We start from the raw sequence: 14,951 nt of genomic DNA on the forward strand, positions 1-14,951 counted from the left end.
AGATTGGTGCAGGAAAGTTAAGCAGAAAAAGTGAAATTGCTCACTAAAGTAAACGAAGAAGAATTTAAACACGCTCCCTATAGACAGTTCCGGTTGTTAGTTGCGCTGGTGGGGGATATCAAAAAGTACTATTTGAACTTATATATAGGATACTATATATATGCGTGTGTTACACAGTACCGGGGATATCTTGATAACCCTGAGCAATACAGTATGCGCTATTTTTTGAATGGTTTGGCATCGAAAATACTGTACGATACAACTAACCTGAAGGTATAACTCAGGGGTTCTTAAAGTATCGGTCGGGTCAGGGTATAAAGTTGCGTCGCGACCGCACTAGAACGATTTTTTAATATGCATATAATATTTTCCAAATTTTCCGCAATCAAAAAAATTATTCGCGCCTACCGCGATCTCGAGTGGATACTTCGTTCGTGTCCGTGTTCAATCATTGTCTTCGGTGAGGTATCACCAATAAGCGGGGAACGCATGGTTATGGTTACGACAATATGGCTTGATGATAAATATGTGCAGACCCTTGTATAACAAAAATTGTTTGATGTCATGATAAGATTTGTTTGACATTGGTTTCTGTGGAAAGCTCTAGAAATACTCGGATATGGAAGAGGGGAAAGGGGCCATGACTACACTGTTAAAAATATTCTATGCCAAATTACTGGTCTGGTCCTGGCAGCAGTTTTACGACTCTGCGACCGGTAAATTTGAAAAATATATTCCCGTAAATAATATTGACCGTAATTTATTTTTACAAAGACTGACTGTTAAAATTTCTACGGAAAATCCCCGTTACTTGACGTAACGGGAAACGGCTGTAATACCAAGTTACTGGTCTGTTTCAGTGCAGCAGTTTTACGCTGATGAGACCAGTAAATTCGAAATAACTCTCCTCGTAATAATATTTTACATATGCTGACCGTAGAAAATTTTACGGAAAATTTCCGTAACTAAACGTAACAGAAATCTGCTGTAATATCAATATACTCGTCTGGTCCCTTGCAGCAGTTTTACGTTCCTGAGACCAGTAAATTTGAATCAGGTTTATTTGATGCGGGAACACGTAAAAAAACGTAAATGTGGATAATGACGAAAATCCAGTCTTTCTTGTGGAGATCATCAGTCACCAGTCGCCTGAATGAAGAGGGCTTCATCAAAACTTTAGCAGCAGTTGAAGGACTTTACTTTGGGCCATGCTCTTTTGTAGGTTCTTCTATAATCTGAACAAGAATTATGCAGTCATCAATACATTTACAATTTGGAAACTTTGAGACGCTATAGTATGACATACTGCGACTTTTCATATTCTTGTGAATTTGTCGAATAATGATGGCCTAGGATAGGAGTGTCGAACATACGGCCCGCAGGCCGCATGTAGCTTGCAAAGCAATTCTGAGTAGTTTGAAAAACCCCTGTATTTCCCAGCACATTTTCTAACAAATGTTGAGATATTATTGTAAGAAATACTTCCCGGAGTTCTCGCAAGGCCACAAATGTCAAGATCATAGGCCGTAATATAATTATCCGACAGTGGTGTTATGGTTTTACTCTAGTCATCATCAGGAACAAGTTGGTGATACTGACATCTAATTCCCAAGACTCCAAAAAGTGCACACTGAGTTCAGATTTTTATGAAAAAATGAGACAAAAAGTAGTTCTTCGTACAGTGAAAAAGAAACTGTCATATGCAGGTCGCATGGAGAATATAATAGTTACAAAAAATACAATTCAAATATATTTGGTCGCACTGCTGTATCACTTCTACTCAAAGGCCCGGCAGACAGACAGAGAAACCCGAATGACGATTAATAATGAGCCAAATTCCAACGTCTGCGTTTACAATTAAATCACTTGTGTTCCTTAAAGCGCATACGCCGAGTTAACGGCAGATTACGAATAAAACAAAGGGAGCATACAAATATGTCAGCTTATTCAGTCGTTAGAGTCCATGATCCATGATCGTCAATGTTATGTAATATACCATAATGTATACAGCATTGATAATAAACTATTCAAGCGAAAAGTAAGGATGGCCGTTTTGAGGTACAGTAACATTTTGGAATGATTTGACTGATCCGGCCCGCGAGCGGTTTGAAAGTTTGAATCCGGCCAGCGACGCAAGTTGAGTTTGATACCCCTGGCCTAGGACTTCGTACCTGAATCATCTTTTACAGCGTGATTGCACACTTTTCTGGCAATTTTCATTTGCATCGCACGTCCAACGTATTTCGCACGGCACAGTGCTAGAAGCGAGAGACGAAATGACCCCTTTCTATCACATAAGCATTCGACGTCATGATTCATAATGCCATAACGCTTCCATTTTCGTGTAGTTCAATGTCAGAAAATGTAATACATTCTTATAAGCCATAGCTTCTGTTCACCATTAAACTGTAACGAAAATAGATACGTCTTCAGAAACAGGACTGAGAGCAACTTGCCAGGTTTGAGCTCAGATACTGCTATACCTACAATATCTGCTATCAACACCTGCAATATTCTAAAGCTAAAGTTAAGCTGTGGCTTCGAAACCCTCAATATCTTACAGCAACGCATCTTGTTATTATCCAATACGAAAACATTGCGTCGATATAATATCTACCTCGGAACATTCAGCCGCACGTGCTCAGATATGTCTGACGTCTGACGCCGCTACGTCTGGAATATGTATGACGTCATAATGTACTGTTCGCTCGATCAGCTACGAATTCATGATCAAACAATTCATAAGGCCATTCGCAGGAAAAAGGTAAAGGACGTATATTACTATAGATAACTAAGGTAAACCGGTTTACCTTAGTTATCTATAATATTACTCTCGTCGCAATGGCAAAGGAGCAATGGCGGCTATACGCCAGCTCCAGTGTTTCGATATATAGTTTGCATCATACATGCGTTAAGGAGTCTACAATGGTGGCAGAACTGGTCCAGCAGATAATTACACAAAAGATCATACCTGCAGTAAAACTAAATAAGATACCGAATTCGCTTGGCATGCTACTATTGCTAGACCTTGATGTCTCAAAGGATACTATTGATAAATCGATATAAACGATGGTATCTGCAATGCCCAATGTTCGGATACCACTCACCGATTAGCATTCAGCACGGCCATCGATGTCGTAATTTGCTTGATGATTGAAACATGATGTAATGACGAAAATCACATATATATGTCCATAATAAGACCGTAAGCGTGTAAAATGATCGAATTGTAAAGGCAATAGCAATGTTGCAAATAATGATTATCCAGTAAATCGCTTTAACGAATGCAAAAGTAAATCCGGAATACTGATTATCCAGTAAATTGCTTTTACAAATCAAAAAGTAAATCTGAAATACTGGTTATCCCGTAAATTGCTTCTACGAACTTAATCTGTAATTTTTTTAACGTTTAAAAACAAGTAAATTTACTTTTGACGTGCCCGTATATTAATTTAACGGGCATTTACCGTTAATATAACTGACGGGACGAATTTACCGGTATAATTTGGGTAAATCTACGAATATTTCTAAGAGTGTACGGCACCCCATAGTATTTTTTAATGCGTATAATTTACAGAAATAATTCTAACCGTATTAGCAATTGGGAAAAAACGGTATATTCCTGGTATCGCTTCACACCGTCAAAGACCGTTGGGGTGCTTTAGTCCTAGGGGTGGCGATATGCTGCGGGCGCGAGACTATTGGACACAGGCGTTTCTGGGCTGACCCTTTCCGCAGCAGGACACGTGAAGACATGAAGTTTTGGACAACATACGTTTGAGTCAAGTGTGGTGCCAAAACGATCGGCGGCGACAAAACCGTCGCTGGTTGGCCAAAATCCTCGATATTGATATGTCCGCCTGTCCGGTCGTCAAAATGGTCTTCGCAATCTGAGCCCTGCAGCACAAACGCGACCCACCGAGGAAAACAACGCAGACCAATTCGAAAACACCTGCGTCACGCATGTTTCATAGATCGGTATTTTGAACAACTAATTGGCTCGACCTTTTATACTTCATTTCATACATGCCCGTGAAACGTAGAATCTTTCAATAAAAATGCATATATTTCGATTTGCTAGGCTTGAGTCGCGAGATGCGATCAATGCCAATTACTGCAGCATAGCGCAGATACAATTAATTTATAACACAGCAGTACTGTATTTTGAATCCGTTGTGTGCCTTCGAAAAGAACAATTGATTTTCCGCATAACTCGGGCAAAGCCGTTATATTCCGCTTAATTCGGCCAAAAGTGAGCGAAACCAAACTTTCCGAATGCAACGGAATCGACTTGTATTGATATGAATACGTTTGCTCACCTCTAATATCGCTCTTAGTGGTGGAAGGATAAAAATGCATCGAGTACAAATCTGAAACCTGGACTTGACAGCCGGCGTCCGTCAAGGCTTCGATCGCTGCATCTTTCAACGCGCTGTTGAACGAGTGGCAGTCTTGATGAGCATACACGATAAGAACGTTTTTGCATTTACTCATAGCGATGTAAATGCATGAACTAAGTCGCCAATTTCGTTATTAAAACTGTTGAGTCCTGATAATGGTAAACGACCTCGGATTAAATTCGATATGAATTGAAATAAACCATTTCAACTGTCATTGACGTACCAATCAATCGCATCTTGCAATGGTGGATGACCTGGTTTTGCATTACGTGGCAAATGAACAGTTTCCAAAATTTTGCTTTGGTTTCGACAATCTACGCGTTCAGTATATGTCTTATTTTTCTTATAATATGACATACATTGGAAATTTGCCCTGGCATGGCACACCACGACCTGTCTACACACGTAACAAATGCTGGCTAACCATTTGCTGTGGTTTTGGCAGTGGCCTGCGTATTGCGATTGTAAGTGAAAGAGAGCTTCGCGTGACTGAACTAAACTAGCTGTTCGTTACAGATCACGGTATGATACGATGACTGATGAGTAGCCCTATCAATGTTCTGCTTGGCATGACGAAAAATGCCGATTATCTCCTGGCCGGACGGCATTGAGTAATTATTTTCGTCGGCTAGTGGGCCAACTAACACGACACTGTGTCTTATGCATTTATTCGGCAATGACCGTATCTGTCGTTATTCAACTGCTGTTGCCGTATCGACACTTTGTCTGTGGCCTAATCAACCGATATTTTGATGATATACTATACGGTACACTGCATATGATTGCCGCTTTACTGATGACAAATAGCCCTACCCTACACTACATCACAATATTCACGACTCGCACGCAGAACGGACGCTAAACACTGAGCAGACGACCAGACGTGCATCGCGTCACCTATTCGATCAAGCTTCGAATTGAAATGTGCGGAAGTGCCAGATGAGGCTAGTTTTGTTGATGTTCTAACCGACTCAAAAGTCGACAAGATTTCTTGCGATGCTATGGAAGCCTACGCGCCTCGGGCAACGGCTGTGCTATATATTTAACAATTAGTCTATGCATATATATTAGCATCATATTTACCTTGGAGCAAGTGTCTGAGCGACGTAGCAATCCGCCGCTGTTTCATTTAATATACTTTCATTAAGACCTATTGTATTTCACTCGAGTTGATCTTTTTTTTTCAATGGAGAATAACTCGACTCGACTTTAGTCGCTTCGTGTGTTGACTCGAGACCAGGGCGGTAGCTGTCGCACTTCAAACCCCCAATCGGGACAGGGGCGAGCTCGAAGGGTGCCCTAAATTATTTCGAAAATCAACAAATTTTGTGGGAGATTTCCTACAACTTCGCGATGACAACCGTCATTTGTATTGAGCGAATATTAACTGTAGGCTGGTGATAAACGGCAACAAAAAGACCTTACTTAAATGGGATGACTTTTAGTATTTCAAAGCGAATTCTGTAGCTGCATTTCTTGATATACGCGGTCATGTCTTGAAGGGGTACCGAAAATCCCTTTCCACAAATATAGGTGCTGGCGGCGAACGTGATAATAACGCGTAACGATTCCGACGACACTTCTGGGTATGATCGCAACCAATGTTCTCTCAAATTTTTCGCGAGTCTGCGCAAACTCTCCAAATCACTGCGCTGTCCTTTGGACAAGAGCGCGTAACATGGGGTAGGCACGGCTGGACTCCCGATATACACGCATTTTCTGGTAATGTGTGGTGTTGAGTAAAAAAGAGGTCATCACTTCGGCTCGACTCACGAATTATCCACTTATTTACGTTAATAGCTGGTGTTGAGTAAATAAAAAGGTCATCTTCGACTCCCTACCTCCCCGAATTTTACAAAACTCTTAACGTTCGCTGCGTCGGACTCGAATTTTATATCGCATTTTAATACATTTTCTACAAAAAGAGATGGTGATCATTTTTTTCGAACTCCAGATGAATTCTTTTTGTGCGCTGCACTGTAACTGTGTGCAGCTTAGAGGAAACATTGATCACAACATGAATAACAGCAAAATTGAGAAACACAGTCCAGTCTAGTCATTTCTATCCGACAGTTCATCTTTGAAGTTATTCATGAATAGCGGTTATGTATATCACAGGAGAAAATGGATATTTGCTAATAATAATTTTTTTAAACATCTCTAAACAGCGATATGTTTGTATCAGTAGGCTATTGTCAATAAAACGAGTTTGCACAGTAGAATCTTTCATCTAGGACCGCCATTCTGTTAATTTGAGTCACTGCTCTACCTGAAATCACAAACCCGTCCGGTTGAAAAAGCTGAGACGGCAGAAGTCAGAGGCGATATATATATTGAAACGAAAAGTTCCGTTAAACACGCAAAATCACCGGCGAACACTCAATACAATTGGATTCGCAAAATAAATGCAACTTGAAGACAGTGAATTTTCGAAATAATAAGCAACATAAGGGCGAGACAGTGTCGCGGAACGCTGGCAGTAACGTACGCAATACGCATCAACCTATACCATCACAACACGCAAGTCAAATTGTCAGAGACAGAGTCCGCGAGATGCTTATAAAAGCACAGTGCAATTTAGGCCAACAGGTGATTGAGTAATATTCAGTACAACACGGAGGCACACATAGTCCACAGCAGTTTTGGCGATTTTCAAAAGCACGAGTACTACAAATAGCAATGGAGTTACTGCTGAATGACTGGTAACTAATGGCACTCAGAAAAATATGCATCGCGGATAGGATAGGCTGATCGTATCAACATTGTCAATTCTTTCTGCTCATACATTTCAGTTGAGTGCATTAATAGCATTCAATCCGGGCTTCAACCGATTACATCAGTATCAGAGCACAAGGAATAAAGCTTCGGCCTTGGCGGAAAAACAGCGAATGCAACAAAAATGCAGCTTATACTTTGAATGGTTATTTTGAGGGTATGCAACGAATTTTTAAAGGCATCAATCTAAATAAGCAGCAATACACAATTTTAGCAAGATATCTTTCACTTATTACAAATCCCATCCAAGTTTTTCACGAGATTTTCTAGTTCCGCGAGTCGATTCTTCAGACTGAGGGTGACACCCTTTGACAACGGCAGCAGTGGGAAGCCGAGATCTGATCCTGAAATTACAATAGGATTTCAGAGATCGGGAATTAACAAACATTCGATATCTAGGATTAAGTGGTTTTTCTCCAGCAATAAGAACGGAATCCGGGCAAATGAGTATTGAGACAGCAAGTGTCATAATAATGATGCATTTGAGATAGGGTTAGGGCAGAGGTTAACTACATGCTACTTTGACGTACCTGACGAAACGGATAGGGTATCATTAGACCCCGCAACGTCGCTCTCACGAAACATATCCTTCACTCTTTCGATTAACAGTGGCACGTGCCTGACGCCGTATTCCAGAACTTCGGTAGTGAATTCTTCCGGAGGGTTTTTTACTAACGAAGCCATGTGTTCGACTAAGCGTAGGGTTACCTGCAATGCATATTGTAAGCTGTCGAAGCCATCGTTCAACCAACAACGGACAAATTTAACACATCATATATAACAAAACAGGCCTGTTTCATGGACCGCAAACATGGCTAATGCGACATAGATAAATGTATCATCAATTTTCCCTTTACAATGATTATTCTATTGTTTGGAGCGTTCATTGTCACCAGTTCTTTCCATTTAATGTACTTCAAACCAGTGGTTGGCAACCCCCGGTCTGCAGTCCTTCGCATATTTCGCCAGTTAAGAGAAGGTTCAGAGTTATAGTGGTCAAGATCACTAATATAAATTTGAAGAGCTTCTTGGAGGTACAGAACTTCAATATACAATTGAATAGTATATTCATATTGAAATGAACCCGAATATTTTCGGCTGACACTCGTCAGGGGTAATCGTCAGCAACTCGTAGAGAAATGGAAAGAACATTGTATATCAACAATGCAACGAATGCAAATGATGTTGATATACAATGTTCTTTCCATTTCTCTACTAGTTGCTGACGATTACCCCTGACGAGTGTCAGCCGAAAATATTCGGGTTCATTTCAATATGAATATACTATTTAATAATATAAATTTAAACAAATCCAAGTTAATCTCTTTAATCGGAAGATGTATGATACTGCCAGTGGTGTAGGGAGAGCGGTGTTTTATACGTCAGACCACCCCACTTGTCCTCTCAATTGAATACGACGGCTTTTCGAATCCATGCATTGATGAACGTATTGCCATATAAGTAATATAAACCTTGCTGCTTCATGAATTTTCTTCAATGGCTGCAACATAGACGGAACCGGACAGGAAGATGCAGTACTGGTGTCATTGAGTTCTATAATTCCTAAATGCTAGTTTCCAGTGACAATACAAAACCAGTCGAAGGCTCACATCGAATAACGATCGGATAGTGTATAAACCGTGTTTTTTAAGAACTGATATGCGAAAAATCCTCATTTTGAGGCCATTCCGTAAAGTAAAAAAGATTTCCGATCTATGCTTTACACTACAAATTCATATTGATAATCGAAAAATTGGATAGGAAGGTATGACACGACAAACCACAGTTAATATTCAAACCCGGAATTCTCACCATTTCGTTATAATGCCGGCTGTTGATAACTCCTTCCGCGCTGTCCCTGTGCCCTTCATATCCAGCTTCATTATAATACGGTTCGCTGTTCAAAATCAATCCTGCCCATGCGACATACGTAAGATTAAGTAATCACGCACACTCGAACCGTGCCGATATACAATGTTACAACCTTGAATCGATAGCAAAACTTGAAGAATCGTAGAGTCCTTTGTCCATCGCTCACTTCCCTAAACAAAGCATTCATCATCATTTTCCCACATCTCCATAGATTGCATGGCACTTATCAAGAACAAAAAATGTCACGACCAGGATACAATACTGCAGCTTAACTGCCAATATTTTTCATTAGGATGAAATCGGAGACTCACAACATGACACTGCTTGGGCGAAAGCGCTAATGAAATTATATATTACGTATTCAAAAATGCCACGGAAAAGATGATTCAAAATGGTCCTTTCAGGCACTCAGCAGGTCCAGAATCAAGACGAAACATACAATCAGATTCTACTGAATGAATATTATGCTCGAGATTACAGGGCCACAATGTGACATTTCGATTTTCGCCTACCGACACATTCCATTTCATTTTGAAGAGACTCTTGGAGGTACAAAACTTCGGTATCCAATTGAATAATACATTCATATTGAAATAAAACCATATTTTTGGTGATAAGATTCTTGATGGACGTTTGCTTCAATTTTCCACTATTGTCACCAGGAAATATTCGGTTTTATTTCAATATATATATCATTTCATTTTCATCGCAGGTACGTTTTACGTTTTTTCTTCTACTTGCACACCAACAATTGTGTTCGATTGAAGCACTATTTTAAGTGGTTTCGACACCTTCCTATCTTTACATTGTGTTACCATCTTGCTATGTTTTCAAATGATCAAATTATATTAATAAACTTAACTTAAACCGCGACACATAACTATGTACTGGAAACTTACCTTCCCGCTCCAAGTTCCTAGCAAACTGACGCATACCCTTCCCGTTTCATACAGATTAGGATTGAGACGAGGCGAATAGGAGATGTAATGCACGGAAGGTGGAGATTCGGGGTAGTTTCCCGAGAGGTAGATTTGAAAAGCGAAAAGTCCATTTTCGTACGGTGTTCTGTGTGGTCCTTCGACGAGAACTGACAGTAAATCCTGAAAAATGGGAATTGCTAAGATAAATGCGTCAACTTTCAGTCAACAGCAGAATAGAGGCACGATGGTACTGAATTAGCATACAAGTCAATTTGAGACACCGATGCGTTAACAGAAACTGGCACAGTTGGCAAGAGGCAAGCTGTAAACGCCTTCAAATATTCTCCAGCAACGCATCAGGAGAGAAAATTTCCAATTGAATAGTATATTCATATTGAAATGGACCCGAATATTTTTGGCTGACACTCGTCAGGGGTAATCGCCAGCAACTAGTAGAGAATTGGAAAGAACATGTATACCAACAATTGTATCACAAAATATGTACGCTCTCTTATTCGAAATTTCACACTGGTGACGTCTAATTTTGTGATACTATTGTTGATATACAATGTTCTTTCCAATTCTCTACTAGTTGCTGACGACTACCCCTGACGTGTGTCAGCCAAAAATATTCGGGTTCATTTCAATATGAATATACTATTCAATTGTATATTGAAGTTCTGCACCTCCAAGAATTTCTTCAGAGAAAATTTAGTAACCCGCAAAAACGTGTCGATTTGGAATGGTTTGCAGAACTAATTTTTACTCGAGCTCATTGTCTGATAGTTTTGAGGTAAAGACAAGAGCAGCTGGTAGAGAATTGGAAAATACATTCCATAACAATCGTATCACAAAATATGACGTCGCTGGCAGATCACTTAAGCTCAACGTACTCTTTTTAGACGGTACACAAACTCCTTTTGTTGGCACAAACTAGGTTGGCAAAAACAAGAAATTTTTTCGCAACTCTCATGATTTTTCACCGGCTATTCACACGTTTGTGAAGTGTAGTTCGATATCGAGCTATATTTATAAGTCTCGACATCACCGTTACTAACAATTAAGAAGTTTGTAGAGCTTTCCACTACAAATATGCATATGTGAGGCTGACGGTCTTACTGTGCTATTTAGATCTGGCCGTCTTGTCAAAACGTTTCCACAATGCACAACCCAGAAAAATAATTACAAAATTCAACTTTTGATTCGAAGATAAAAACAAATCCCGCAGCTGCCCGTGTAGTTACTGAAACTAAATACAACGTTAATAACATAGTCAGCATTCTTACCATTCTGTCTTCGTAAGCTTTCACGGTGATGCCGGCAGGTAGAGACGAACGTAAGAGCGTCAAATCCCTCTGTGCCGCACGCACAAAACTTTTCGAAGACGACCCGTCGAAATATCTTTTGGCGAAATGATGCGTGCCGGGCGTCGCGGAATGCATGGAAAATGAAGAGGTGCCTGAAGACAATAGAATTGAATAAGAGAGGTTGCTTACCTTTGTATTAGTTGATGTGCTGTTTTTGACATCACGATAAGTGGAAGGGGGTTAGGAGGGCAATTTTTTTGACCATCGCCAAGGGGGGCGCATGCGCAAAAAGGTTGAGAACCACTGCTGTAGACAAAGCTTAGCTCGTTTTGCACTGTTTAGTTCTCCTGTAGCATTTCAGGAAATCAAGAAATCATACTAGCACTAAAACAAGTGTAGAGACATTTCACAAATTAGATCAGAATTAGAATAAGAGCAATGAAACATTAAACAAATTAGATCAGAGATAGATTAGGGCACTTCGCTCCAATTGGTTTAATTAGTCCAATTAGGCGACTAGAACTCTCCATTTGTCAAACTGTGGTAACCAGAGGTGTTAGAAGTAAATTCGTTGACCATTGAACAACGGTCAATTGCAGTATGCACTGATAAAAGCAAAGTCTCAAAACGATTCAGGTTGGCCAGTTTTGACGTATCCAAAAAAGGCAGCTTACTTTCATCCGGTACTAAATCCGTGTTCGAAAGCGACGTTTTGGCAGTCAGATCGTCCGAAGAGTTTTCCTCATGACCGTCGAAAGTAACGCGTTCCAGCTCACTTTCTTCCGGAGGCTGTGTAATTTGATGTAAGAATTTGACAGCATGGTGTCGTTAGTGATTAGACAGCATATTCGTTTTCGCTATTTGGTTCATCACAATCAAATAATCTGTGTTCCGCACATACCAAACGAGCTCTATCAGAAATTTATAAAATATTTTTCATGCAATGCATTGTTAGCATCATGCACCATTTCCAAACATCTGGGGGTAAACTTAGGTCCCTGGGAGCCAAGCACCGTTCAAGGTAGACAGTCTATATACATTTATATTAAAAATCAGAGATGGTTTAAATTGTCCTCGTTGATATTAAGTAGAAGCAAAAAAGGCGTAACCGCGAAAATTTGTACCAGAGTATAAAGTAGAAGTAGTGATTTCCAAGTTAATAAAAAACTTTTCAGGCCTAGGTTTGTGTTACCACATTTAGAGTACCGTAATTTTATTCCATGTATAATGCGCAAAATTTTAGCGATTTTTGTCCTAAAATTGGGGGATGCGTATTATGCAGGGGTACAACAAGCATTGAAAAAGATCTCCCTCGGAATATACCTTGAAATCACACCTTTCTTCAAGTCTGTTCTAATAGCGCACCACATTCAACCGTCGTGTCCAGTGATTCGTATTATCAGCGAGAAGTGTGTTGCCAATTAGCGAGAGTCGTCTGCGCTGCACGACCGCAAGCGATCTGCTTAGTTGGTTTGCCGTTTGTACGCGAGCGAAATTAGATCATTGATTGCTGCATGCGCGCGCCGTCATCCTCGCAAATTTATCACATCATTGACAGGCCTGAACAATTGCCTATATAACACGCCATTTACGCAAGATGTTATCGCTGGGCTGAACAATATAGTCGCATCTCCAACAGGCCTGGTGTGCACGACATAATCGTTGGCCTGAACTATCGCGTCGCGGGCCTCGCAGGCTTTGGCTGCTATCCACTATCGTTTAGAGCAGGGGTTCTCAGCCCTTTCTTGGTCGTGGCCCATTTTCCGGTTTAAAAAATGTGCTGTGGCCCACCTGATATACTAGAGTCATAATCCTGTTTAATACGTGGTCATGGACAGCGCCGATATGCCTATTTCTCCAAATTAGGCGCATTTTTCTCTAACTGATTAAATTTAAATCTCGATCAACCGGGATATGAAATCGCGCGAAGCGCGAAATAATTTCACGTTGAATAAATATCCTCCAACAAACGACCAACAAAATAATCTTGGGCCCCTTCGAGCTCCCCCAATTGGGGGTGTGGGTGCGGCAGTTACGGCCCTGGTAGAGCTAAAACTCCTAAACAGATTATTTTCGACCGCTGCTCCATTCGCGTCGCGAAACACAATGAGCAGATCCCCGCACTGTGTAATTCCGACTTTAGTGATACTATTATGGGGAATATTATTATCATTCTCTGCCGGCATCGAACAATTCATTGGTGAATGGGGTACGGTATGGTATATAGCTCAGTGGGTACTACAGAGAAGTGGAGAAAGATTTTCCAATATGCATGATGTAGGCTACTTTGTATGTCTTGTACCGAAACTACTGGAGTCAGAATATTCAATCCAATGATACAATCAAAATCTGTGACTCTTTCATTATGTACAATAATTTTCAGGCCGGACATTTTAAACCGACTTCAAAGATTAATGCGCTCCGATAAATCCTCAATCCATTAAGATTCGTTGCGGTGATGCAGTTTACCTCCGCCAGAAGTTGCAAATAATTTTCAATTATGGCTGTTTTTAGCTTGCAATAATACGGCCTGCCGAAGTGCAGTAAATCTGTACATCAATTGCACTTCATTGCGAGTTCATTGCATACCCCTTTAAACGGCATACGACATATGACCCTACCGGAATACTTGGTTACTTCAGCATTATCTTCCAGTTATTATACGCTTGAAATTATTTTAGTTACTGTTTGTCGTAGGTTGTCATAGCCAGTAAAAAAGTCACCGTTTCTCCCTAACGTTTTCGATTTGTATATGCTGAATTCATACACGTGCGACTACGTCTAATCAGAGTCGGATGAAAAGCTTTATGTAGCCTACGTATAATTCGATAATACGAATATAATTTTAGCGAATAACATAAGAAATATAACTAAACCTACATTAATTCTGAAATTTTCTAAATAGCTCTGTGGCCCACCTGGAAATGCTCTGTGGCCCACCCTTTGAGAACCCCTGGTTTAGAGACAATGCCGTATGTGTATAATGATTAGCGATGGTTATGTCATGATTGTTCAACAGTGACATCACAAAACAGAATGACATCGGATAGTAAAACATAACTATTCATGTACTGCGAATGCAGAGTGCGTACTATACATGGGTACAGGCTTTTTCCCAGAATTTACACGGCATTTTAGGGGTGCGTATTATACATGGCGGCGTACTATAGTTGGAAAATTACGGTAGTCAACACGATGTGGATTAACCATGGCACAACAAGTTTAGTTCAAATTTCCTCCAGACTGGGACAACTAGAAAATTTCAAGCTTTAAAAGATTAGACTATAATTAGAATTATAGCTACACAATAGTTTTGACATTACATTAGAATTAGGATTCAGGCCACGCAGTTTTTCCAAATTAGATTAGAATTGGAATTACTGAACTCGCAAATACTTGGAAATTTAATCAATTTCAGTTCATACCAAATTAGACTTCATTCTAATTAGCACCAGAATGACAAATGCCAGTACAGCGAGCTTGATTCATTTCATATTCTACGGTTCTTCCGTAGAAATGTCAGGAAAACCGGAAACTTGATTAGAATCAAAATTAGACCATAGAAACATTTAACAAATTACATTAGATTGCACTAATTAGTGTAATTACACAGCTCCTTGGAGGCACAGAACTTCAATGTGCAATTGAGTTGTATATTCATATTGAAATGAACCCAA

The 14,951-nt window shown here is 40.1% G+C and overlaps 1 protein-coding gene and 2 long non-coding RNA genes across 4 annotated transcripts in view; all 3 read right to left on the reverse strand.

The window, feature by feature from the left end:
- Nucleotides 1-106: 106 nt before the first annotated feature.
- Nucleotides 107-4,313, reverse strand: LOC145455392 (uncharacterized). The gene is made up of 2 exons (XR_013920326.1): nucleotides 3,540-4,313; nucleotides 107-649 (listed from the first exon to the last, which is right to left on the reverse strand). It is a non-coding gene; the product is annotated as an uncharacterized LOC145455392 (long non-coding RNA).
- On the reverse strand, nucleotides 1,044-2,777 carry LOC145455391 (uncharacterized). Its single transcript, XR_013920325.1, has 2 exons — nucleotides 2,172-2,777; nucleotides 1,044-1,235 (listed from the first exon to the last, which is right to left on the reverse strand). It is a non-coding gene; the product is annotated as an uncharacterized LOC145455391 (long non-coding RNA).
- Nucleotides 4,314-6,715: 2,402 nt separating the features above from the next.
- The window catches only part of LOC145455377 ((E3-independent) E2 ubiquitin-conjugating enzyme UBE2O-like), a 133,656-nt gene continuing 125,420 nt past the window's right edge, over nucleotides 6,716-14,951 (reverse strand). For both annotated transcript variants that reach the window (XM_080333344.1, XM_080333343.1), the window contains exons 22-28: nucleotides 11,949-12,063; nucleotides 11,254-11,426; nucleotides 9,947-10,147; nucleotides 9,160-9,217; nucleotides 8,988-9,088; nucleotides 7,706-7,883; nucleotides 6,716-7,519 (exon numbers count right to left, since the gene is read on the reverse strand). In XM_080333344.1, coding sequence (XP_080189470.1) covers nucleotides 7,401-7,519; nucleotides 7,706-7,883; nucleotides 8,988-9,088; nucleotides 9,160-9,217; nucleotides 9,947-10,147; nucleotides 11,254-11,426; nucleotides 11,949-12,063 — 945 coding nt within the window. In that variant the 3' untranslated portion in view covers nucleotides 6,716-7,400. The remainder of the gene's footprint in view (nucleotides 7,520-7,705; nucleotides 7,884-8,987; nucleotides 9,089-9,159; nucleotides 9,218-9,946; nucleotides 10,148-11,253; nucleotides 11,427-11,948; nucleotides 12,064-14,951) is intronic.

Source organism: Botryllus schlosseri, chromosome 14 (genome assembly GCF_051294905.1).
Source record: "Botryllus schlosseri isolate E-star chromosome 14, Bs_hap1, whole genome shotgun sequence".
Lineage (NCBI taxonomy): Eukaryota > Metazoa > Chordata > Ascidiacea > Stolidobranchia > Styelidae > Botryllus > Botryllus schlosseri.